At 45.1% G+C, this 27,872-nt stretch overlaps 1 protein-coding gene across 1 annotated transcript in view; it reads right to left on the bottom strand.

The window, feature by feature from the left end:
* The window catches only part of TTC27 (tetratricopeptide repeat domain 27), a 190,676-nt gene extending 164,513 nt beyond the window's left edge, over positions 1-26,163 (bottom strand). The window contains exons 1-4 of the mRNA XM_029064736.2: positions 26,011-26,163; positions 23,039-23,216; positions 19,486-19,615; positions 7,728-7,868 (exon numbers count right to left, since the gene is read on the bottom strand). Of these exons, the coding sequence (XP_028920569.1) occupies positions 7,728-7,868; positions 19,486-19,615; positions 23,039-23,216; positions 26,011-26,095 (534 nt within the window). The 5' untranslated portion in view covers positions 26,096-26,163. The remainder of the gene's footprint in view (positions 1-7,727; positions 7,869-19,485; positions 19,616-23,038; positions 23,217-26,010) is intronic.
* Positions 26,164-27,872: the final 1,709 nt, after the last annotated feature.

Raw genomic sequence — 27,872 nt, 5'->3', positions numbered from 1 at the left:
CATTTGGGAAAATACAACAGAGTTTGGGTATACAAGATCTATGCCCACAAGGATCTTACAGTCTAGAGGGGGAGAGAGACAATTAAATTAGAGAAGCAGCGTGGCTTTGTGGATAGAACAAGGGCCTGGGAGTCAGAAGGCCCTAGGTCCTAAATCCCGGCTCTACTCTACTGTCTGCTCATTCCCTCATCTGCAAAATGGAAATTAAGACTGTGAACCTGATGTGGGACAGGGAATGTTTCCAGCCTGATTAGCTTGTATTTACCCCAGTGCTTAGTACAGTGCCTAGCACACACTACATGCTTAAGAAATACCTCGCTGTGGACAGGGAATGGGTCTGTTGTTATATTACAGTCTCCCAAGCGCTTAAAACAGTGCTTTCTGCACAGAAAGCACTCAGTAAATACAATTGAATGAATGGAAAATAAAAGCTCATAGATGATGCAGAGGGGACAGTGTAGGGGAAATGAGGGCTTAGGCAAAGAATGCCTTTTGGAGGATATGTAATTTAGGAAGGTTTGTATGTTTGGTGTACAAACTCCTCTAGCCTCCCAAAGTACTTATTCATATATGTTTAAACTCTGTTTCTTCCCCTCATCTGTAACATATTGTAGTGTTTGTCGCCCCTGCTGGGCTGTAAACTCCTTGAAGGCCAGGATGACTACTCCTAAATATCGGCACTTTGCCCACCTCTCAATACAGTGCTCTGCACAGAGCAAGCATTTAATAAATACTATTGATTGATTGGAAGAGGGTGATGGGAGGGGGAGGAGGAAAGGGGAGGTGGCAGAGAACAAACATGTTGAGCTACTAAAACTTGACTGTTGGAAGTGACGCTTGTGAGAAGAACTGTACCCTCCCCTCAGCGCTTAGTACAGTGTGCCCTGCACACAGTAAGTGCTCAATAAATACCATAGATTGATTATTTTGATGGGTGGAGTGAGTCAATACTGTGGGAAGTGGGTAGTGGAAAAGTTGGGGAGCTGCTGTTTGTGTAAAAAGACGGTCATTTCTCTGCAGAAAATCTTCTAAGAAAGTCTTCCTCTCCAGTTGCAAAAGAGCTCAAACTGGTTTTCCTTCAGACCATAGTAAAAAGCTGGGATTTCAGTCAGGATTTTTCCCCAAATGTTAACAGCCTTCCCTGATATGGCTTGAAGATGAGTAATTTGGTGTTTTCAGATATACATTCATTCAGAGACAAAAAAAAGGACACAAGGAAAATTGGGGAATATGTAGCTGTCTTATTTGCAAATATGCCCATTTTACATAAATGATGACAGGAGACAAGGGATGGTGAAGAGTTCAAGTCTAAACCATCAACTAAATGCAGATGATTATTACAGCCCTAAAATTAGATATAAAATGGGCATTTGCTAATGAATGTAAAAGACTAATGCTATATGACGAAACATCCAACTGAATGGCTTAAGAGGAGCACGAGCAGGGACTTGGTGAAAAAAATCGCACCCTTACGTTTCACTAATTCATGGATTTAGGTTAAAAGAGGCAATTTTGAAAAGCATTTTCCAAAGTATTTGCTGTGGAGGTGAATCCCCAAGTATTCGTAATCTGAAAGCCCAGGTTATTTAGGAGTATTTGGTTAGAGGGAATGAAATTCTTGTAAACTAAATCTTCATACTCAGTAGCCTCAAAGGGTTCTCCCAAAATTTGAGGGGAAATCAGTAAGTTGTGTACTTTCTTCAGAAATATAATGAACAAAGGATTTGTGGGGTGCGGGGGGGTTTCTTCCCAATTTTCTCAGTTTTGTAAAATGCAATTTGTTCCTTTTGCTCATAATCCTTCCTCCCTTCTTTTCTCATCTTTATTTACTCAGCTGAAATCAACAGGAGATCAACATTCCATCTCTTTTACTAGAACACTGTAGGGTCTTGGAAAAAAAATTAGTTTTTTTATGCCTCAATTTTCCAGGCTGTTTAATGGGATAAATGACTGCCCACATCCCAGAAATATCATCGCCATTTAAATAGGAAACCAAAAAAAAAGCCAGAAAAACTTTCCACGAAACCACCTTCAGTCAAGACTTTTTTAAGAAATGCAACTTGTGATGAAAAACAAAAACAAAGATGTTCTATATAAATAAATGAAAGAATAATAAAGGCTTGCCCCCCAAATCCTGGTGAATCTGTTTTCCAGATGAAAGGGTACATGAAAATAGATAGGTGCACTTAAACAAAAAAAAACCTAGCATGCCACCTACTGGTAATAATTTAGGGGGGCATGGTGATAAATATAAAAATAAAAAGTATTTTGGGAAGGATGGATAGTCAAGAAGGAAAAGCAGCTATTCCATGAATGTGTTTTAAATAACTATTTCAGAGTCATGTGTTTATTTCCAGAAAAACACCCGAGAGATTCAGCATATCCTTGCTTTAACTGAATTGGTCAAATCCTGACTTCCAGCATGCTATAAAGCTTGAGTCCATTTTTAAGGAACTTTGTAACAGAATTGCCGGTATTAATAATTCAGTTCAGACGCTTCCTACCTAGCCATTAGATGATATTAAGCTGGCAAACTAAGGCAGAGTCTAGCACTTACACCCAGGACAATTAATCGGAAATTCAAACCGCCACAGCAGCCAGGAAATGACCACAGCCCTGGGGTAAGAAACAGATTAGTCTGTGGCCAAAAACTGAATATGCTATCTATGGGCCTGCTACTGTTCTTCAAAACTACTCATGCTTATCATCACTGATGCTTCATTGCTAGGATACTAGTAAAGTGAAGAACAGGTCACTGAAAACCTATGAGTAGCCAGAAAATGTTCACTGATGGACCAGGTCATTTTAAAAAAAATACAAACATTATGAAGAATGAAAGCAGTTTTCATTTCATTATTCCCCAAATCTAATAACCTAGAATGAAGCACTGCCTTTTTTTAGAATACACTTTTTTATGTTTAATTTTATACTATTTAATCAATCAGTGGTATATATTGAGCACTTACTATGTACAGAGCACCTTATTAAGCACTTGTAAGAGTACAATGCAACAGAAGGAGTGAGGTCAGGTGAATGAGTTTTCCAAGGGACTGGGTGTAGAAGGAGGATAAAAAAGGACCTCGAACTGAGCCTTGATGGACCCCCACTGTCAGAGGGTGAGAGGCAGAGGAGCCAGAAAAAGAGACTTGAGGAGGAGCAGTCAGAGAGATAGGAGGAGAACCAAGAGATGACAGTGTTAATGAATCCAAGGCTGGATAATGTTTTCAGGAATAGGTGGTGGTTTAGTGTCGAAAGCGGCTGAGAGGTTCAGGAGGATTCCTCTTAAAAATTTTAAGGGGAAAAATTGTTTTCACATCACATTGAAAAACTGAGAACACACGATCTTAGGCATTAAGAAATCAGAATGCACCCTAGTGGTAACACCGGTAATGATATATATGATGTTGATAAATATTCATCTCACTACTCACTATTAGGTAAATAATCTAATCATAAAGAAAGCAAAGAAAAGCAAAAACAGATGGACTAAGCTGTTTCCTGCCTAACCAGATCCCTTCTGCTATGAAAGGGAAAGGGTGAAAATATGCCAGAAAGACAAAGGATTTAGTTTATCCTTTCAACTCTTGCCGCTGTTTCAGCCTTCCATCGCCAATACCTTTAGTAAACTGTGGAAAGTGAAGGGACTCCACAGTCCAAAACTGAAAAAGTAAATTCACCACATAATAAGCACTCAGTAAATACCACTGACTGATTGACTGAGTGATATCTTTAGGCTGTGAGCTCCCCTTCTAGACCACAAGCTCCTCGCGGACAGGGATCACGGCTTCCACCTCCACTAAGCGGCGTGGCTCAGAGAAGCAGCGTGGCTCAGTGGAAAAAGCCCAGGCTTGGGAGTCAGCGGTCATGGGTTTGAATCCCAACTCTGCCCCTTGTCAGCTGTGTGACTGTGGGCAAGTCACTTCACTTCTCTGTGCCTCAGTTCCCTCATCTGTAAAATGGGGGTGAAGAGTGTGAGCCTCACGTGGGACAACCTCATTCGCCTGTATCTCCCCCAGCGCTTAGAACAGTGTTCTGCACATAGTAAGTGCTTAACAAATACCAACAGTATTATTATTATTACTCTCCTAAGCAAGTAGCACAATTCTCTGCTTACAGTAAGCGCTCAATAAATAAAATTGATTAACTTTACTGACTGATCTGCTTAGAACACTAATCTTTGGGAATCAAATGGTACAATGATGTCAGAAAACTGCTTTTCCAAGGAACATACATTTGAAGATAACGTCTAAAGCACAATGAAGTGTCCCGGTAAGCACTGAGAAGCAGTGCTGCCTAGTGGATAGGACAGAGGCCGGGAAGTTAGAGGATCTGGGTTCTCATCACAGCTATGCCAACTGTCTGCTGTGTGACTGTGGGCAAGTCAGACCTGTAAGATTGGGATTAAATCCTATTCCCTCCAACCTCAACTGTGCGCCCCATGTGGGACAGGGACTGTGTCCAACCTAGTATCGTGTTTCCAAACCGAGCACTTAGTACAGTGCTTGGCACTTATTAAGCGCTTGACAGGTACAATTTTCAAAACAAAAAATTAAAAGCATCCATTCCACTATCTCTGATTTCACTATGAATCCAAAGGTGACAGCACGGACAACTCGGATGGCCAGCACCCCAATTTTCCAATGACGAATCCCGTTCCCGGATGACAGATCTGCCCTTTTCTTCCTATGGTACATATTGGAGCACATGATTTGGAACCAGAGTGAGGATCTAAGTGGATACTGGCTCTGTGTCAGGAACTGTGCCAGAGCTCAGACCCAGAGGGTCACTTCGCAATCAAGCATCATTGGTCAACACTCGCCCCTAATCTCCTTCTGTCCGCTTGTGTCTAATAATAATAATAATAATAATAATAATAATGGTACTTGTTTAGTGCTTACTACGTGCCAAGCACTCTACTAAGCGCTGGGGTAGATACCAGTTAATCAGGTTGGACACAATCCCTGTCCCACATGAGGCTCACAGCCTTAATCCCCATTTTACAGATGAGATAACTGAGGCCCTGAGAAGTTAAGTGACTTGTCCAAGGTCACACAGAAGACATGTGGTGAAGCCGGGATTAGAACCCAGGTCCTTCTGACTCCCAGGTCTGTGCTCTATCCACTAAGCCATGCTGCTTGTCTTCCTATGTGGGTAGATTAGAGCTAATTTATCTTTCAGTGTACAGCACTGTTTTCAGCTCCAAGTCTCCCCTTTTTCACAGATCCCACCACTGAGGAACTTCCCCACTTCTGATATGTCGGCAGAGTTCATACGGACCAGGGAGAAGAAGGCATAAGCTCTGGAGTAAATTAGGAGCTGAAAGGTCCCCTGAGACAAATACTTTAGGAGCGCATAAAGCCAGCAAACTTCCCCAAAAGAGCATTGAGTTCCTTAGAGGGCGTCGGATGCCTCCGTTTCCCTCTCTGATGCGTGGAGAGGGTTATCAGTAGCCACCCTACCGACACCCGACGTGCCTTCAATCAAGGTAGCGATGCATTTGCTAGCAAACCTAGCAGAGCACTTGAACCTAAAAATGGAGCAATTCATTTGAATCAACCAAAGAGAGTGCTGTGGGAGGGAGTTCTGATCCCTGATCAGGTCCTTTTCACCTATTGTTCAACCCTGGAAATATCATTTAATCTCTTTCATTCATTCATTCATTCAATCGTACATATTGAGCGTTTACTGTGTGCAGAGTACTGTACTAAGTGCTTGGGAGAGTAGAAAACAAAAGTAAACACATTTCCTGCCCACAAGCTTAATGTCTAACGGGGGAGAGAGACATTAATATAAATGAATTACTGGTATGAACATAAAAACTAAAACTAAACCTCTCAAAATTAAAAGTCGCCTCAATCAATCAATCATATTTATTGAGCAATTAATATGTGCAGAGCACTGTACTAAGCGCTTGGGAGAGTGCAATACAACAGAATTATCAGACTCGTCCTCTGCCCATAATGCCCTTATATCCTAGAGGGGTCCAAGTGGAAAAACACTGTGGCTGTTTTCATGACTGAATTAAAAACCCAAGTATATTTCAAGTATGGGAATAATTAAAACTCCCAGATGATTAATCGATCCTCCACTCGACTAATGTGGTGTGGGGAGAAGGAGCAGTGGAGGGATGGAGAGATAAAGCCAATCCAAAACAGCAGATACCAAAAAACCCTGTTAATCCAAAGAAAGCAGGAAGCGAGCTCTTATCCAAGTAATGGATTTTCCAAATAAGCAGAGGTTTACCTCCGGGACGGCTGGAGCCTTACCAGGACACGCGCCTCGCCAGTTTCACAGGCTGGGGGCCACACAGCTCTCGCTGAAGCTTCTGGTCTGTCTGGGCTCCAGCCATCCCAGATGGAAATAATAATAATAATAATAATAATGATAATGATAATGATGATAATAGTATTTGCTAAGCACTTATTCTTTGTCAGGCACTTTTCTAAGTGCTGGGGTGGATACAAACAAATGGAGTTGGACAAAATCCCTGAACCATGTGGGGCTTACAGTCTCAATCCCCATTTTATAGATGAGGTAACTGAGGCACAGAGAAGTGAAGTAACGTGCCCAATGTCACTCAGCAGACAAGTGATGAGAGCCAAGATTAGAACCCATGACCTTCTGACGCCCAGGCCTGCGATCTATCCACTATGTCATGCTGCTTCTCTAAGCCTCAGAAGGCGACTGGGTCAAGGCTTGCTCAGCACGGAACAAGGACCCAAAATAGCAGAGCAATCACAAACTTGTGGAGGGAATGGGGAAAGAGGAAAAAGAGGGTGGGCATGGGGGTGGGGTGGGGTGGGGTGGGGGGAGAATTATTTTCTAGAAAACTAAATAGCAAGGAACTCTTTCTAGAAAAAGGGATTCTCAGCAAAGGGTGGACTGGAGATGGGGGTCTACCTAGATTACACTCCAAATGAGCCTCGGTTGCCAGAAGCCAGTCTACCCAGGCAATTGTGGGATCATGGACTAATTGTGCCCTGGATAATCCACAAAGTGCACTGTCCATGTTTGAATCACTGGGATTTTTGAAGTTTGCTGAAAAATATGCAGATATGTTCTTGTAATGAAAGTAAAACGAATGTAGTGCCTCACAAATAATCAGAATAGTCTGTGGGTCAACAAGACCATTGTCCTAAACAAGGAGACTTGGTTTAACATTTTACCTAAGTGATTTTTGTCATCACATTCTGATGCTGAGAAACATGATTTATTAAATAGTTCTGAATAGCTTTCCCCACTTCAATTGCTTTAAGTGGGAGAGCTGTCTGTGGAATGGCCAATATGAAAAAGGTGCATAAGGATCTCATTATTTTGCAATTCAGATGCCTGATGGCAACAGATGCATACAGTTGTTGTTTTCCACTTTTCATAGATACCCTACGTTTGCCAAGAAAACTACCGCGAACCACAGAGTTACTGCAATTCATCTTCAACAGATATAGTGGTTCCCAACACTCAAGTGGAAAAGCTGATAAAAGCATTTCAAAGCATAATTTCCTTTAGCTCCCGCCAATCTTCTAACCCTGTGGCTCTTAGGCTGAAGATGTTCCTTGCTGTATAGTTACTGGGAAAAGAAAATAGGGGAGAAAAAAGGGAAATTTTAAGAAATTATATCGGTGGAAAAGGAAATTTAACAAGTAAATAACACACAGAATGAGACAGAGAGGAGGGGAGGTTAAAATAAGCCACCTAAATTGAAAACGAATCTCAATTGGTGTTCTTACCTGGATAGATGGGAACTTATGCCTTAAAGTGACGAGGATTGCTCGGGCTAGCAGCAGCAGAATGGGCCTGGATGTCAGACTGTAGACTGATTCACCATCTAGAACCAGCAAATTCAGAGCACTTGCACTTAGTGCTTGAGGCTGAAAAATATGTAATTTACAGAATAATTACAACACAGTCAGATACCTTTTACTGGAAAAGAAACTATTCATCTTTTTTTTTTAAAGTGTATGGTATTCATATATTTACTATTTCCAATTCATTCCATTTTGAAATAAGCCATCCTTGGTGGTTAACAATTTGACAATTCTGGTATAACCACAATGGATTCTATTTATATCTAGATCTATATAAATAAATCTATATCTTAATATATATATACTTATTTATAGATAAATCCATCAGTCATATTTATTGAGCAGTTACTGTGTGCAGAGCACTGTACTAATCACTTGAGTACAACATAACAAAGTTAGTAGACACATTCCCTGCTGACAACATAGATATCTCTCTCTCTCTATATACACACATATATATTCATTCATTCATCCAATCATATTTATTGAGCATTTACTGTGTGCACAGCACTGTACTAAGCATTTGGGAGGCTATATTACAACAATAAAAGTCACATTTCCTGCCCACAACAAGCTTACAAACATCAATACAAATAAGTGAAATACAATTACAGATATGTATGTAAGTGCTGTGGAAGACGGGAAGAGCAAAGGGAGCAAGTCAGGGTGATGCAGAAGCGAGTGGGAGACGAGGAAAAGTGGGGTTTAGTCTGGGAAAGCCTCTTGGAAGACTTGTGCTTCAATAAAGCTTTGAAGGAGGGAAGAGTAATTGTCTGTCAGATTTGAGGAGGGAGGGCATTCCAGGCCAGAGGCAGGACGTGGGTTAGGGGTCGGCGGTAAAACAGGTGAGATCAAGGCATAGTGAGAAGGTTGGTGCTACAGGAGCAAAGTGTGCGGGCTGGGTTGTAGAAGGAGAGAAGCGAGGTGGGGTAGGAGGGGACAAGGTGGTGGAGGGCTTTAAAGCCAATGGTGAGGAGTTTTTGTTTGGAGTGGAAGTGGCTGGGCAACCACTGGAGTTTTTTGAGGAGTAGTGAGACATGTCCTGAACGTTTTTGTACAAAAATGATCTGGGCAGCAGAGTGAAGTATGGACTAGAGTGGGGAGAGACAGGAGGCTGGGAAGTCAGCAAGGAGGCTTATGCAGTAATCCAGGTGGGAGAAGATGAGTGATTGTATTAGCATGGTGCTAGTTTGGATCAAGAGGAAAGGGTGGATTTTAGCTATGTTGTGAAGGTGGGACTGACAGGATTTAGAGAGGAATTGAATAAGTGGGTTGAATGACAGAGAGGAGTCAAGGATGACACCAAGATTAGTATATGTCCAATAAAGATCATTGATTGATTGCTTGATATCCATGTCAATGCTCAATCCACAAATGAAAAACAAGGCTTCTAGATATTCTAGGTCTGATATTTCTCATTAAGTGTTTGTTGATTCTCCACTAACAGTTTCCTGGTGCCCGGTGATGCATGGGAAAATTCAATTGATTTTAGGTTTCTGCCTAAAGTGCATTTATGTCCTCTTGAAAATGCTAGAAATAAAAGCAAGATGGTTCACAAGGGTTTTTTTGTCGTTGCTTTTCCATTAGGAACAAAGACAAAAAGATTCTTCCCTAGCCTCAACTCTTGAATATACAACATAAAACCGATCCTGAGAAAAGTAAGCAGTTCCCAGATGACTGCCCAAAAGTTGCCTTAAACCTGTGCCTGGATACAAGGGAAACTGGGTCAAAACTGGGTCAAAATTTGGTTGCCCTGGCTCCCAGAGGGGCTGAGTGCTTAAGAGGACAAAGAGAAACAAACATGAGTGTCAGGTACAACAAAAAAAGCAGCTTAGCAGTACCTGCAGATGTCAGTCAATTCAAGTTATGGGTCAAACATTTCCCCTCTGAACGGCAGCAGAAGGGAGAGGCAGATGAGGAAATGAGGGCTTAATCAGAGAAGGAGCATGGCCTAGTGGATAGGGCATGATGAGCCTGAGAGAAGGATTTGAGTTCTAATCCCAGAGTTGCCACTTGTCTGCTGTGTGACCTTAGGCAAGTCATTTAAGTTCCCTGGGTCTCCGTAACCTCACCTGCAAAATGAGGATTAAGACTGTAAATCCCATGTGGACGGGGACTGTGTCCAACCTGATGATTGATTATTAATCAGGGAAGGCCTCTTGTAGGAGATGTGATCGGAATAGGGGCACAAAGGAGTGGAGAGTGGTGTTCTGTCAAGTATTAAGGGGAAGAGAGTTCTGAGCCAGAAGGAGAACCCCGGGAAGGGGGCGGAAGCAGGTCAGATGAGATCGAGGTACAGTGAGAAGGTTGGCGTTACAGAAGCAAAATGCATGGGCTGGGTTGGAGTGGGAAATCAGTGAGGTGAGGTAGGAGGGAGTGAACTGATTGAGTGCTTTGAAGCCAGTGGTGAAGAATTGGTCTGATGTGGAAGTGGATGGTTAGCCACCGGATGTTCTTGAGAAATAGGGAAACGTGGGCTGAATGTTTTCATAGAAAAATGAAGTATGGACTGGAGCGGGGAGAGGCAAGAGGGAGGGAGGTCAGTGAGGAGGCTGCTGCAGTAGTCATGGTGGGATAGGATAAATGCTTGGATCAGCGTTGTAGCAGTTTGGGTGGAGAGGAAAACAGCAAGCGCGTGAAGGACACATGTAGAGGTCAACTTGGGAGTAGCAGAGATAAAATGAACTCAGTCACCATCCATCACAACCAATGTATCACTGGGATTACAAACTGCTGGACCATCTTCACTCTGCTTTAAAGAGATAATGTGCAATTCCTTTGGCTTCATTCTTTTTTGGCTGAGAACTCATGAACAATCACCGGACGCAAAGCACTCCGGGAGAAAGGGCTACTCGAAGTCTGGGGAGAAGAGCAGCCGGTTCTTTCCAAAAAGAAGCTGAACCCTGGATGCTTCCTCCTCTCTGCTTCCAAAAAGAAGGTGGAAACCAAAGCTCCAGTCTCTGCCCGCCTTCCTTGTTGAGGCAGGGGAAATAATAATAATAATACTGGTATTTATTAAGCACTTACTAAGTCCCAAGCACTGCTCTAAGCGCTGGGATAGATACAAGGTTAGAGACCGTCCCTGTCCCACCTGGGGCTCACAGTCTTAATTCTATTTGACAGATGAAGGAACTGAGGCCCAGAAAAGTGAAGTGTCTTGCCCAAATTCACACAGAAGACAAGTGGCAGAGCCGGGATTAGAATCCAGGTCCTCTGACTCCCAAGCCCATGCTCTGGCCGCTGGGCCATGCTGCATATGTTTGCTTGTCCTCAGGGGATAGGATTTTTGTAGCCTGGAAGAAGAATTACATTAGTGACAGAAACTGGGAAAGATTGTGATGAGGAGCAGTGGTCAAGAGTAATGGAGGGGAAAGAGAGGGATCTAATCTCCCGGAGACCAACGCTTTGCCCTTCTGAGGCAGTTTTTTGCTGGGTTTCACTTCTGGATCCTTTATGTTTGCTTGGCCCCAGGGCATAGGATTTTCTTGGCCTGGAGAAGAACTACTTTGATGATGTGACTGGGGGTAAAAGGACAACAGTGGCTGTGTTTTGAATACATTGTCCATCCCTTCCACCTAAAGTTCTTGCTGTTGCTTCTTTCAAAGCAAGTAGAGTGGAAGGGTTGAAAGTTGCAGCTAAGGTCATCCCTATCCCTTCTGCTGTGCATTATGAGAAGCAGTGGGGCATAATGGATCTTGGGCAAGCCATTTTGCTTCTCTGTGCCTCAAGTTACCTCATCTATAAAATGGGGATGGAGACTGTGAGCCCCACATAGGACAGGGATTGTGTCCAACCCGATTTGCTTGTATCTAAGCCAGCACTTAGTACAATGCCCGTCACATAGTAAGCGCTTAACAAATACCACAATTATTATTTTCTGTGCCTCAGTTATCTCATCTGTAAAATGGGGATTAAGACTGTGAACCCCATTTGGAACAGGGACAGTGTCCAACTAGATAATCTTGTATCTACCTCAATGCTTAGATCAGTGCCTGGCGCATGGTAAGCGCTTAACAAATAGCATAATAGTGATAATAACAATTAATAAAGGATCCAGAAGTGAAACTCAGCTAAAAACTACCACGGAAGGACAAGACATTGTATCCAGGAGATCAGAACCCTCTCTTTCCCCTCCATTATTCTTGACAACTCCTCCACATCACTTAATCTTTCCCAGTTTCTGTCAACAAATATGTCAGACAGGTCCAATATTCCAGTGGATCAACTGTCCAGATTCATCAAGAGGACTAATTGCCAGATTGTTTTCCTGCAGTCAGTTTGGGCCTTGGGAGTTTTTGGGCTTTGAGATTAGGTGGTCCATGAAGTGGAGATTCTTGAATCAAGTGGTATCAAGATGTTCAATATATCTAGGGAGTAAAAATTCCCAGGCAAATCCAAGGTGAGATTATTGTAGTATTAGCAGGCACTTAACTGATACCACAATTATTAGTAGTGTGCTAATAATAATTACTTTACTACTAATAATTGAGGTGTTCGTTAAGCACCTGCTGTGTGCATGCACTCTGCTAAGCTCTGGATACAAGATAATCAGATCGGATACTGTCCCTGTTGAGTATGAGGCTCACAGTCTTCACAGGGGGACGAACAGGTTTTTCATCCCCATTTTACAGATGAGGAAACCAAGGCATGGAAAAAGTAAGTGACTTGCCCAAGGTTGCACAGCAGCCCAGTGCTGAAGGTGGGATTATTGAGCACTCACCTTCAGTTATGCCCAGAAAAGCAAAACCCTCGCTTCACTAAGACAGAAGCGGAGGTAACCATGACTGAAAATCCTCCTGATATCCCACGTCTTCCAATTAATTCCTCCCAAATATCCTCATCGCATAAATCTCTCTAGGTCAATCTCTAGCACTCTCATTTACCTGTTTACACCTACCTTCAGCGCCTTTGCATTTATGTTCGCCCAATTATACATATTTGATGACTTCAATTTCTCTGTTTGGAGATATTTACCCCATTAAATTGCACACCTATGAGCAAGAAACACCTCCCTTCATTGAAATGTACTTCTCAATCACTTAGTACAGAACACTGCACCCCATAGGGGTTCATATTACCTATTACTGTTCCTGCAGCTATTAAAACTAGCGCCAAAGATAGAAGAAATGGGTTTGACAAGGATAGAAAGCTTCTGAAATTAAATTTTCATTCTATCATCCTCAAAATTTTGCTTCAATGTCAAGCATATTGAGCAGGATCCAGTCTGGCAAATTGTCTTTCGGCGAAAAAGAACTTTGAACAAATCATATCAAAGATTCATTAAATCATAAAACCAGTCTGTTTTCAAAGCAGCTGTCCTATTGCGTTTCAGTCTAATTAGAGCTTGCATTTCATAACCTCTCGAGGACACAAAAATATAGCTACTCGTAAGCTCGTTGTGGGCAGGGAACGTGTCTGTTTATTGTCGTTCTTTACTCTCCCGAGTGCTCAGTACAGTGCTCTGCACACCGTAAGTGCTCGATATATACAACTGAATGAATGAATGCATAAATGAATGACCACTTTCTCTTACTGTTTTTCCAGGCTTGGGGAGGCTACGGGTATCAACGAGCAGCAGTGTGAATCAATCCTTACTCCTTGATGTTGAAACCAGTAAGGGAGTATGGGAGGAGCAAGAAACTCAGCCAAACCAAACAGAGAGTGTAGGGGTGCTAACAGAAAAACCAACTGTTACAAGAAAACCGCTTATTTTCAGTGGAAGAACATATCCCCCACACTAGGGGTCATTCTGAAGTCATGAAGGACTTCCCAGCTCCCTGAGACAAGATCAGTTAATGACCCTTCCTTAAGGAAAGTAGCTCTTGGGAAGCAGCGTGGCCCAGTGGAAAAGCCACAAACCTGGGAATCGGAGGACCTGGGTTCTACTCCCATTTCCATCCCTTGCCTGCTTTGTGATCTCACTTAACCCCTCTGTGCCTCAGTTTCCTCAACTGTAAAATGGGGATTCGGTACCTGTTCTCCCACCTATTTAGACCGGAAGCCCCAAGTGGGACAGGCACTGTGTCCCACCTAACTGGTAGCAATCAATGGTATTTATCAAGCGCTCACTATGTGCAGAGGACTACCCCAACACTTAGAGAACAGTGCTTGTCATATAGTAAGTGCTCAACAAATACAATAATGATATTAGTAATGATAATAATAATGATGATGACAGTTATCAGCCTGGGGAACTCTCTGGTCTCGTGATTTCGATTTCCACCGTGGAGTTTCAGCAGGTTGCAGACTGGTTTATCGTCCTGAGCTCTAGGAGAAGGGACACGGGCGGGCAGGGTATTTGTGGGGGTTAATGGGGGGGGAACGGATGGAGCTACATTTCGTACAGATAGAAAGGATAACCAATCTTCCAAATCTTCCTTCTCTTTTCTCCACTTAACACTGTGGGGTCCTTGTCTGTCTTTTCTGGGTGGTTGGTTGTATTTCTGTCCTTCCGATTTTGGATTCCTAACCCTGGCTTTTGTTGCACTTTTCCAGTGTTCTTTACAAGAAGGAGGTGAGCGCCATGACCAATAATGGCTTATGAAAAATGGGTCACGGATGATGCTGCTGCTCATGAGGTTTCTCCACGGACCGGCTGTTCGACGATCCCAGGCTGCGCCCGCTGTCCTCATCCTATCACATCAGCCGACATGCGCTGCTGGACACGAGGGAAGCTTCAACACCATCACTGCTTTAAAAGCTCATCCAACTCCTATTGGGCTGGTGGTAGGACACAACTTTCTAGTACAACTCAGCCCGCACACATTGCTCCTCTAACGCTAACCTACCCACTGTACCTCAATCTCGCCGCCGACCTCTCGTCCACGTCCCGCCCCTGGCCCGGAACGCCTTCCCTCCTCGAATCCGACAATTACTCTCCCCGGCTTCAAACCCTTACTGAAGGCCCATCTCCTCCAAGAAGCCTTCCTTAACTAATCCCTCCTTTCCTCTTCTCCCACTCCCTTCTGCGTCACCTTGATTTGCTCCCTTTTTTCATCCCCCCTCCGAGTTCCACAGTACGTAGGTACATATCTGCAATTTATTTATTTATATTAATGTCTGTCTTTCCCTCTAGACTCTGTTGTGGGCAGGGAATGTGTCTGTCCTATTATACTGAACTCTCCCAAGCACTTAGTGCAGTGCTCTACACACAGTAAGCGCTCAAGAAGTACAATTGAATGAACTTTCTCCTTTCCCAGAACCTAAAATGAAGTCATCTAAAAAATACAGGGAGGTCAATTGTGGTCTATTACTGAGGGAGAGGCAGAGTATTCATGTTCTCTTCTTTAAAGGTTCTAATTTTCAACCACATCCAAGCTCGCACTCTCCATTCCACCTAAGGTAGCCTCACTGGACTTCATGTGAGGGTCTTCTGCCTCTGACCTTTTGTCCCCCTCTAGAGTGAAAGTTTTTTTTGTTTAACGGTATTTCTTAATGTACCAGGTACTGTATTAAGCACCAAAATAGATACAAGGTAATCAGGTTGGACACAGTCCCTGTCCTACACAGGCTCAGGGTTCACAGTCTTAATCCCCATTTTACAGATGAGGTAACTGAGGCAGAGAAGTGCCTTGCCCGAGGTCACAGAAAAGACAAGTGGCGGAGCTGGGATTACAACCCAGGTCCTCTGACTCCCAGGCCTGTGATCTTTCCACTAGGCCACACCGCTTCTCCTGAGGGTCTACTGGCTCTACTGTATTGTACTCTCCCAAGTGCTAAGTACAGTGCTCTGCACACAGTGAGTGCTCGATGAATATTACTGATTGATTGATTCAGGCTCACTATGGCTGCAATTCCCTCTCCCCTTCTAAATTGACAGACCAAAAGATCCTTTCTTCTTTAAATAGCTCCTTGCCTCCGTCTCTCCCTCCAATCTACACTACATACTGCTTCATGAATCATCTTGAAACATTCCTCGGCATATATCTTTCCACCCCTTAAAAACCTCCAGTAACTTTCCATTTCTCTTCACAGCAAGCAAAAACTCTTGACACTCAGCTTCAAGGTTCTCTACCAATTTTCTCCCTCTTATAGATCAACTCCCTGTATCCACTACTCCCCAAGTCTCTCCTTTCATTGCTCCCAGAGCTAAGTTCGGTGTTCTGCTCTTAAAAAATATTATTACTGCTCTTCTCATATTAGCCTCCTAAGTGTACCATGCTCTGGACTCCCTCCTCCAGCCTTCACTCACATTCTTCTCCAGGCTTGGAACTTCCCCCACTCCAAATGTGACACTACCCTGCTCTCTCCATGCTCAAAGGCCTCCTGAAATCCCATCTCCTCCAAGCAGCCGTCCTTGACCCACTCCTGTCACCCCAAGTCACATCAATCCAACTACCGCCTCTAGCACATACTTCGGAGCGGTGGGGCTTGTGGACCAGGGGACCTGAGTTCTAATCCCGGTTCTGCCACTTGCCTGCAGCCTGACCTTGGGCAAGTCACTTAACTCCTCTATGCCTCCGTTTCCTCTCTCCTTAGACTGTGAGACCCAGGTGGGACAGGGACTGTGGCTGACCTAATTATCTTGCATCTACCCAGCGCTTAGAACAGTGTCCGACACCTAATAAGCCCTTAGGAGATACCATAATAGTAATCACAATCCTAATATACTCTTCCTCAGCACTTGAACTGAGTCGATTATTCATTCTGACTACTCTACTTTAAAATACTTTTTTACGTCTGCCTCCCCAGAGTGTAAAAGCTCCAGCTCAGGCTTCAGTTGTACACTTTCTTTTCCCATCTCCCTTCCGCATCGCCCTTACACTTGGATTAGCTCCTTTTATTCACCCCAGAGTAGTCGATTTATTTATATTAATGTCGGTCTCTCCTTCTAGACTGTAAGCTCCTTGTGGGCAGGGAATGTGTCTACTATTATATTGTATTGTCCCAAGCATTTAGTGTAGTGCTCTATACCCAGGAAGCATTTAAGATATACTGATTGACCGAAGCGTGTAGTAAAGTGCACAGTACCTGGGGGTACTCAGTCTATTACTACTTCCTGAAAACCCAGCTTCTCCCAGAGGTATTCTCCAAAGAAGCCCCACTTGTTTATTCATTCAATCGTATTTATTGAGCGCCTAGTGTGTGCAAAGCACTGTACTAAGCGACTGGGAGAATGCAACCTGTCTAGTTCGGACCCAGCCAACAGTCACCCTTGACACTTGTGGACAGTTCACCTATCTGTAGCCTTTATCCATATTCTTGACATACATCAGGGTACCCTTATTTATATATTCATTCTTCTCAGCAGCAGTGATGTCGCTTCTCTCCTCCTCCTCCTCCTCCAACCATTTGCGTACGGCTTGTGTCTCTTCCTCAGTCAGCAGTAGGCATTCCAAATATGCCATGATTTTTTTTTATGGTATTTGTTGAGTGCTTACTATGTGCCAGGCACTGTACTAAGCACTGGAGGAAGATACAAGCTAATCAGGTTGGATATGGTCCATGTCCCACATGGGGCTCACAGTTTCAATCCCCATTTACAGATGTGGTAACTGAGGCACAGAGGGAGTGAAATGACTTGCCCAGGGTCACACAGCAGACCCGTAGCAGAGCTGGGATTAGAACTCAGGTCCCCTGAGTCCCAGGCCTATGACTCCCAGTTCCACGCTCTATCCACTAGGCAAAGCTGTGTCTACCAACTCTGTTTTATTGTGCTTTCCCAATCTTTTTAGTCCAGCGCTCTGCACACAGTAAGCCCTCAATAAATCCTACTGATGATTGATTGGATGCATGGAAAGTAAATGGATTCACTATTTGTGGTTAAAAAGCAACACGTGGAATTACATTTTTGAAGGATTCACAAGAGGAATCAATACCGTTTATACCTAACTAGTTTGTCATCTAAGATCAAAAATAAAAAATGATTTGCCCCACCGTATTTAGCATCCACTGGAGCATTTAGCAGGAGTGTCTAAATCCAAACCAATTGGTGGTTTGTTACTAATAGCTTGATCATAAAAGCTATACCTCATCACAAATCATTTTACGTTTCATAACAGATGGGGAGAAAAACTGAAGGACATGAAAAATTGAAGGCACAAATTATCTTGGCCCTCCTTGGGAATTTAAAGCCGACGCTCTGTCTGAATTCTAAACGTGCTTCCAGAGTTGCTGTGTACTGGGATCTGTTTGTAAACGGAACGTTTTTATATTTTCAAGAACACAGAAAAGCTAAAGGTTAGGATCCCCACAATGATATTTATTCTGCTATTATCAAGGGTACGGTGCATTGGAAAATACATATTGAACAGCAAGGTAATGAAAAACTTCTGAACGTTTTGGTGCTATAGAGAACGGGCCTGCCACGGCACCACACTCGATATATGGTAAGTGAGCTGTTACCTGTGCAGCACTGCAGATGGCTGTGCATAGCCCCTTATTCCCTTTATTCCTGTCCCTAAAACTCTTCCCACCCCTATCCCAAATCTTTGTGACCTTGTGAGCTCTGACCCTATAGGTCTCTCCTATCTCTCGAGGTTTGAGTCACAGGAAGGTCTTACTTCAACTGGACAGCCCCAGGAAACCCAGGAGAAGCAGTAGTGATGGTATTTATTAAGTGCTTACTATGCACAGAGCACTTTAAGTGCTGGGAATGCATACACGTGTGAGAATGAAACTCAAGTCCCTGGCCGGCCTCCTGATCCACGTAAGAATATACGAGGGGGAGAGGGGGCCTGGAGACAAGACCCGTCAGGAAACAATCCAACAGTAAAGCAGCATAAAAGAGAAGGACAAATACACAGAATAAAAACAAAATTCAAGAGGGTGCTGTGACTAGAGGAATGACATTTCACACTCTTCAAAGCCCTACTCTAGCCAGTTGGTCAGTCAATCATATTAGTAAATGCTTACTGCGTGCAGAGCACTGTACTAGGCGCTTCAGAGATCACAGTATAACAATGGAACAGACACATTCCCTGCCCACACTGAGATTACAATCCAGAGGAAGCAGAACTTGTGCTCTCCACTCCCCGCTCCGGCCCTTTCTCGGGGCCCTCAGGTCCACTTGGGTCCCGGCCAAACCTCCAGGTCCGCTCAAATAACTGTCAACTGTCCACAGTGGATCTGTGGCCGCCAGGGTTAGCTGGCAACCACTAAATAGTCGGCAGGCAGCCGGTGTCCAGGCAGGGGCTTCTGGGAGCCCTTGAAAAGCACCAAGTAAAATCATCTTTTTTTAAGGTATTTTTCAGTGCCTTCTCTGTGCCAGGCACTGTACTAAGCACCGAAGTAGATACAATTAATCGGGTTGGACGCAATCCCTGTCCCAAATGGGGCTCACAGCCTTAACCCCCATTTTACAGATGAGGGAACTGAGGCCCAGAGAAGTGAAGCGACTTGCCCAAGGTCCCAAAGCAGATAAGTGGCAGAGCTGGGATTAGACCTGACTGCCAGGCCCGTGCTCTAGCCACTAGACCACAGAGCTCTCAACATTCGACAACCGCGCTTCGACTGGAGCGTCCCGTTCGATCAAACGTCAATCCATCCTTCTCATCCCCCGACCGGTCCCAGATTCTTTTATTTCAGGAACATCGCAATATATTCGCAGTGATCATCGACTTGACAGTAGTTTTGTGGCAAATGACTACTTCCTGCAGCACATCGCCGCTGAAAATGAGTCCTTCGGCTCTCTCAGAGATGGCAAAGAATGTCACGGTACCAGCTGAATGGATAATCATACCTCACTAAACTGCTGTATCAAAGCAGAGGGCAAAAAGTCCTGGGGCTGTAAGTCAGCAGGCGGTCCTGTCCAGTTGCTCTGAACAAAAAGCTGCAAACTGCTCACTCCAAGCAAGAAGAGCTGTTGCTGCCTACAAGGAAGTTCAAAGGAAAAACAAACACCATCAAATACATACAAGGGAATTCTTATTCTTTAAAAACCCACAGCAAAACCCCTCAATTAGTAAAACATAATCTCTTGATCCATATCAGGATTATTCTCAAAAGAGGAAATTGACTAAACAGTCAGAAGAACTACTTTTTCCCTTTGTTGGCTTTCCAATCACTAAAATTTAGCTAGCTATCTTGTACTTCCAGTTGACCTTTCCCAGTATCCCCCATTTACAATGTGATCCCTCTGTGGATAAGAGGCCGCATCTTAATTAATAACCATATCTTCTCCCCACCTTTCAGTAAAGTGCTTGGCACATCATAAGTATTTAATAAACAATATGACTGATTAAGGAGATACCAATTTACGGTGGTAAAACAGGCATAATTTTTGATAAAACCGTAGAGAATAATAGGTAGGTAGCAGTCCATGGGACTGCACACAGTTGAATCTGAACTGATTCCTTTTACTGATTCCGTGTATCCTTTTCTCGGATTCTTTTTCAATACCTCTTTCATTAATACTGGGGGACTAGGAGGGCAAATGAATTATAATGAAGGAATTACACCCCATTCCCTAGCTTGGCTACCTCATGGTACTCTTGTTCCCATTACTTCTTATAGTATTCAATAAATTGTTGTCCAAATAATAATTATAATTATAATAATGAAGCTATTTGTTAAGTGCTTACTCTATGCCAAGCACTGTTCTAAGTGCTGAGCACTGTTCTAAGCACTGAAATAATCCAAGATCAATAAATTTATGGTATTGGATTTCCAATTGATGGGAGAGAATCCAACCCAAAGTAACCTAACTGTATCTGGCTCTCAATTCTCTTCATTCAGTTCCCTTGCTCACACCATCCCCCTAGCTTCGAATTCCTTCCCTCCTCAAATCTGACAGACCACAACTCTCTCCACATTCAAGGCCCTCCTGATAATAATAATAATAAAAATGGTATTAGGTAAGTGCTTACTCTGTGTCAAGTACTGTTCTAAGCGCTGGGGTAGCTACAAGCTAATCAGGTTTGACTCGGTCTTAATCCCCGTTTTACAGATGAGGTAACGGAGGCGTAGAGAAGTTAAATGACTTGCCCCAGTCCACAGAGCATTTATTGAGCGCCCATTGGGTGTAATGCACTGTACCAAGCGTTCGGGAAGCAGTAAACAAAGTAGTGACACGTTCCCTACCCTCAAGGAGCTTGCACTACAATGGGGGGAAGATACATGTCAAAATACTCAAAATAATCGAATGTACACCTGAATATGCTACAAGTATTCAGGATGGCTATAAGTAAAGTGTTTGAGATGGCTGGTGGTTCTGTATGACATGGGCTGTGGGAAATCCACTGGAGAAGGCTTGTTATGGGGGTTGGGATTTTCTGACTCCTGGGGGCCAGAAGGACCTGGGTTCTAATCCTAGCCACAGAGAAGTGACTTGTCCAAGGTCACCCAGCAATCAATCAATTGTATTTACTGAGCGCTTACTGTGTACAGAGCACCGCTATTTGGGGGAGGACAATAAATAAAACAGACACATTCCCTGCCCACAAGCAGCTCAGACCCTAGAGGGACAGTCTAGAGAGATACTTTAATATAAATATATAGCAAATAAATGTGTGATGTGGGGCTGGGGGGAGAGGGGGATGTATAAAGGGAGCAAGGATTAGAACTCAGGTCCTCTGGGTCGCAGCCCCGTGCTTTCAACTAGGCCACGCTGATTCTCTGACCTAACGGACTGAGTGTATCTTTGCTGTCACATCTAATGCATTTCTTAAGATTTTATCCAGAGTAGTAATGTCTTTGTGAACAAATGAGAGGTGGTGGAAACCAGATGAGACCTTACCCAAAACAACTTCACAAGGAACTCCTTAACTGTAAACACACACTCCAAATAGACAGTCTCTACATACGGGCGGGGGGTGGGGGGGGAACCTGCATCTTTTTAATATGCTTATATTCAATTATATTTATTGGGCCCTTACTGTGTGCAGAGCACTGTACTAAGCTCTTGGCAGCGTGGCTCAGTGGAAAGAGCCCGGGCTTGGGAGTCAGAGGTCATGGGTTCTAATCCCTGCTCTGCCACTTGTCAGCTGTGTGACTCTGGGCAAGTCACTTCACTTCTCTGGGCCACAGCTACCTCACCTGGAAAACGGGGATTGAGACTGTGAGCCCCACGTTCATTCATTCATTCAATAGTATTTATTGAGCACTTACTATGTGCAGAGCACTGTACTAAGCGCTTGGGATGAACAAGTCGGCAACAGATAGAGACAGTCCCTGCCGTTTGATGGGCTTACAGTCTAATCGGGGGAGACGGACAGACAAGTGAGACAGGGACTGCGTCCAACCCGATCTGCTTGTATCCACCCCAGCAATTAGTATAGTGCCTGGCACATAGTTAAGCGCTTAACAAATACCATAATTATTATTTTTATTATTATTGTTTTGATCACTTGTGCTTGGCGATTATGTTGCCATGTGTTTGTGGGGTTTTTCCCATTAGACTGTCAGTTTCTCAAGCATAGGAAAAATAATGGAGTCTTCTTTTGTAACTTTCCACAGGAGGCCCTCAATAAATGCTGCCTCCTGACTGACACAACTCAAATTTCCCAGTACTAATCTCCCAAAACAAATACAATCGCTTGTTTGGAAGAATCTTCTCCACTTGGCCTACGCGTACTCTCATTGGTCTGTTTTAATGTACATGTATAAGGCTATAATCAATCAACTGTATTGACGGAGCCCTTATCGTGTGCAGGGCATTGTACTAAGTGCTTGGGAGAGTACCAACAAGAATATAACGGACACATTTCCTGCCCAAACAAGCTTAGGGTCTAGAGGGCTATACCCTGGACTTAATTTGTGCCTACATGATTTTGCTTTCTTCTCCTACATTCCACAGAACAAAAATAATAATAGTAATAATGTTGGTATTTGTTAAGCGCTTACTATTTGCAGAGTACTGTTCTAAGCGCTGGGGGAGATACAGGGTAATCAGCTTGCCCCACCTGAAGCTCACAGTTAATCCCCATTTTACAGATGAGGTAATTGAGGCATAGAGAAGTGAAGTGACTTGCCCACAGTCACACAGCCGACCAGTGGCAGAGCCGGGAGTCGAACCCATGACCCCTGACTCCGAAGCCCGGGCTCTTTCCACTGAGCCACGCTGCTTCCCAAAAGGTAAACAAAAACAAAAAGGTAAATCCCCCAGCCCAACATGACTCTCGGGCATGAAAAGAATGTATTTAATCACTTCTGTGGCCCACACGCCACCATAATCACAAGAGAAATATTACACATCTTCCCTTCAGCTCAAGTTACTTCTAAGATCTATTTCTTAAAAGCAGCAACAATCCCGTCTCCCATACCCTCATTCCCCGCGTTAAAAAAAAAATTCCAACCTTTCAGCTTGGTCGAATCCCGTGGGCCTGTCCAGGTAGGCTGAGAGCTGTTCCTCCAGGTAGTTGTCGATCTTCTCCTCTGCGGTCGACGGCGGAGCGAAGACATTCTGGATCACTGGGTCGAAGAAAACGGCTTCATAGCTCCCTTCTAAGAACAAATGCAGCAAGGATGCGCTTTCTGCAATTTAGAGAACGAGCAATCGTTAGGCATCGGCCATAGCGGACGTCTAATGAATTAAAACATGAGACAATTCTCATTTTAGAATGGCACACCTACTCCGAAGAAGCACCTACTTGTGGGACGAAAGTACCCGACTGAAGTTCCCCACCTGGGGCCCTCTTGTTTATAAGAACCAGGGAATCGGACCATATTTTAGACGAGTCGGCAGAGAACCGTTGGAGGGGGGTCCGAACCAGACAGCAGCGTGGCCTAGTGACAAGAGCCCAGGTTTGGGAGTCAGAGGATGTGGCTTCTAATCCAGCTCCGCATCTGTCTGCTGTGTGACCTCGGGCAAGTCATTTCACTTCTCTGGGTCTCAGTTACCTTATCTGGGAAATGGGGATTGAGACTGTGAGCCCCACATGGGTCAAGCTGATTACCTCGTATCTACCCCAGCATCTAGTACAGTGCTTGGCACATAGTAAGCGCTTAACAAGTACCATCATTATTATTATTACAAAATGGGGATGAAGAATGTGAGCCCCACGTGGGTCAACCCAATGACCTAGTATCTCCCCCAGCGCTTAGAACAGTGCTTGGCACGTAGTAAGCGCTTAACAAATACCATTATTATTATTATTACAAAATGGGGATGAAGACTGTGAGCCCTTTGTGGCACCACCTGATTACCTTGTATCCCCCCCCAGCACTTGGAACAGTGTATGGCACTTATTAAGCGCTTAAGACATGCCATCATCATCATCGTTATTATACAATGAAGACGAAGACTGTGAGCCCCAGGTGGGACAACCCAATCACCTCACATCACCCCCAGTGCTTAGAACAGTGCGTGGGCCATAGCAAGTGCTTAAGAAATGCCATCAACATTATGATGATCATTACAAAATGGGAATGAAGACTGTGAGCCCCAGGTGGAACCACCTGATGACCTTCTATCTCCCCCAGTGCTTACAACAGTGCTTGGCACATAATAAGTGCTTAACAAATACCAATATTATTATTATTATTATCATTAAAACAGGGATGAAGCCTGTGAGCCCCACGGGGGATCGCCTGATGACCTTCTATCTCCCCCCACGCTTAGAACAGTGCTTGGCACATAGTGAGCACTTACCAAACACCACCATCATCATTTTTATTAAACTGGGGAGGAAGCCTGTGAGCTCCACAACCTGATCGCCTTGTATCTCCCCCGCGCTTAGAACAGTGCTTGGCACACAGTAAGCGCTTAACAAACACCAAATTATTGTTATTATTAAAAAATGGGGATGAAGCCTATGAGCCCCACGGGGGACCGCCTGATCATCTTCGATCTCCCCCAGCGCTTAGAACAGTGCTTGGCACATAGTAAGCGGTTAACAAACACCCAAATTATTATTATTATTAAAAAATGGGGATGAAGCCTATGAGCCCCACGGGGGACCGCCTGATCACCTTCGATCTCCCCCAGCGCTTAGAACAGTGCTTGGCACACAGTAAGTGCTTAACAAACACCCAAATTATTATTATTAAAATGGGGAGGAAGCCTGGGAGCCCCACGTGAGTCCACCTGGTAATCTCCCCCAGCGCTTAGAGCAGTGCTTGGCACACAGTAAGCGCTTAATAAACACCAAAATTATTATTATTAAAATAGGTAGGAAGCCTGTGGGCCTCACGGGGGACCACCTGATCACCTTCGATCTCCCCCAGCGCTTAGAGCAGTGCTTGGCACATAGTAAGGACTTAACAAACACCCAAATTATTATTATTATTATTGTTATTACTGAAAAGGGGATGAAGCCTGTGAGCCCCACGTGAGTCCACCTGATATATCCTCCTATCTCCCCCAGCGCTTAGAGCAGTGCTTGGCACATAATAAGGACTTAACAAACACCCAAATTATTATTATTATTACTGAAAAGGGGATGAAGCCTGTGAGCCCCACGTGATTCCAGCTGATATCCTATCTCCCCCAGCGCTTAGAGCAGTGCTTGGCACATAGTAAGGACTTAACAAACACCCAAATTATTATTATTATTATTGTTATTACTGAAAAGGGGATGAAGCCTGTGAGCCCCACGTGAGTCCACCTGATATCCTCCTATCTCCCCCAGCGCTTAGAGCAGTGCATGGCACATAGTAGGCGCTTAACAAACACCAAAATTATTATTATTAAAACGGGGATGAAGCCTGGGAGCCCCACGTGAGTCCACCTGATGACCTCCTCTCTCCCCCAGCGCTTAGAGCAGTGCTTGGCACATAGTAAGGACTTAACAAACACCCAAATTATTATTATTATTATTATTACTGAAAAGGGGATGAAGCCTGGGAGCCCCACGTGAGTCCGCCTGATGACCTCCTCTCTCCCCCAGCGCTTAGAGCAGTGCATGGCACATAGTAGGCGCTTAATAAACACCAAAATTATTATTAAAACGGGGATGAAGCCTGTGGGCCTCACGGGGGACCGCCTGATCACCTTCGATCTCCCCCAGCGTTCAGAGCAGTGCTTGGCACGTAGTAAGGACTTAACAAACACCCAAATTATTATTATTATTATTATTATTAAAAAGGGGATGAAGCCTGTGAGCCCCACGTGAGTCCACCTGATGACCTCCTCTCTCCCCCAGCGCTTAGAGCAGTGCTCGGCACATAGTAAGGACTTAACAAACACCCAAATTATTATTATTATTAAAAAGGGGATGAAGCCTGTGAGCCCCACGTGAGTCCACCTGATGACCTCCTCTCTCCCCCAGCGCTTAGAGCAGTGCTCGGCACGGGGCTCGTGCCAGGGGAGGGGGCTCCGGCCGCTCACCTTTGGCGGGCCCCGCCGGGCTCCCCCTCTGACGCTGGGCCGGGGCGGAGGAGCCCCTCAGCACGGACAGCTCCGACTCCCACATGGCGCCCGCCCTCGACCCGCCGCCGCTCTTATCTCCCCGCCCCGCTCCGCGCCGCCGCCATGACACCCCCTCCGCTCGGCCCGCCCACCGCGCCTGCGCACAGCCACCCGCGACACCGCGCCTGCGCCCAGACGCCCCCTCCGGACACCGCGCCTGCGCCCAGCCAACCCCCCCCTCCGGACACCGCGCCTGCGCCCAGCCGCCTCCCGCCTCGTGTTGGGAGGAAAAAAGGGGCGGGGCCCGCTGGGCTCCAACTGCCCAGCCGGCGCGAGGGGACCGGAAGTTGGATTCCTCGGCGCCTCGGGACACTGCGCCTGCGCCGACCCCCCCCCCCCCGGACATTGCGCATGCGCCGATCCGGCTCCCCCACGTGAGGGGGCGGGGCCCACCTTCGGTGAGGGGAAGAAAGGGCGGAGCCCTCTGCCCAGCCGGCGCGAGGGGGCCGGAAGTTGGACTCCTCTATCCCCCGGACGCCGCGCATGCGCCGATCCGCCCCCCTTCCAGACGCCGCGCATGCGCTGGTCGGCTCCCCCCTCGTGGGGGCGGGGCCACCGTCTGGAGGGAAAAAGGGGCGGGGCCCGCTGGGCTCCAACTGCCAAGCCGGCGCGAGGGGACCGGAAGTTGGCCCCCTCGGGCCCCCTGAACAGACACCATGAGGGGCCAAAATCAAGATTAAAAACAATCAGAATTTTAATCATCATCGTCATTACCCTAATAGCTTTTTTTTCAGACATCCGTTAAGCTCTGACTCTTTGTTTTAGGCCCTAGGGTAGACACAACCTCTGGGCCTAGAGCGGTGCTTTGCAAGTTACCTCATGGGGATGAAGACTGAGCCCCATGTGGAACATGGACTGTGTCCAACCTTATTAGCTTCTATCTACCCCAGAGCTTATTAATAATGATAATGTTGGTATTTGTTAAGCACTTACTATGTGCAGAGCACTGTCCTAAGCGCTGGGGGAGATACAGGGTCATCACGTTGTCCCACGTGAGGTTCACAGTTAATCCCCATTTTACAAATGACATAACTGAGGCCCAGCGAAGTGACTTGCCCACAGTCACCCAGCTGACAAGTGGCAGAGCCGGGATTCGAACCCATGACCTCTGACTCCCAAGCCTAGGCTCTTTCCACTGAGCCACGCTGCTTCTTTATCACAGTGCTTGGCACACAGCACTTAACAAATGTGTATTATTGTTATTGTTAAGAAGAAGCAGTGCGGCTTAGTGGAAAAACACCAATTTGAGAGCCAGAGGACCTGGGTTCTAATCCTGCCTCTGCCACTTGTCACTTGCCACTTAGCAAGCGCTTAAATGCCACCGATTATTATAATGAGGTTGGACCCAGTCCCCTGCCCCACGTGGGGCTCACAGCTTGCTGCTTCTTTCTGATTGAGAATAAGAAGGATTTGTCAAGTTGTCACTATGTGCCAAGCACTTTTCTAAGTCCTGGGGTGGATACAAGTTTACCAGGTTGGACGCAGTCCCTGTCCCCCATGGGGCTCACAGTCTGAATCTCCATTTTACAGATGAAGGAACTGAGGCCCAGAGAAGTGAAGGGACTCGCCCGAGGTCACCCTAGGAGACAAGTGGCAGAGTCAGGATTGGAACCCAGGTCCTCTGGCTCCCAGGTTGGTGTTGTTTCCACTAGGCCACATTGCTTCTTTCTGATTAATAATAATAGAGAAGCAGCGTGGCTCAGTGGAAAGAGCCTGGGCTGGGGAGTCAGAGGTCATGGGTTCTAATTCCGGCTCCGCCACTTGCCAGCTGTGTGACTTTG

This window comes from Ornithorhynchus anatinus, chromosome 1 (assembly GCF_004115215.2).
Source record: "Ornithorhynchus anatinus isolate Pmale09 chromosome 1, mOrnAna1.pri.v4, whole genome shotgun sequence".
NCBI classification, from domain to species: Eukaryota; Metazoa; Chordata; class Mammalia; order Monotremata; family Ornithorhynchidae; genus Ornithorhynchus; species Ornithorhynchus anatinus.
The sequence above is the reverse complement of the archived record's forward strand: the minus strand, read 5'-3'. Positions and strand labels throughout refer to the sequence as shown.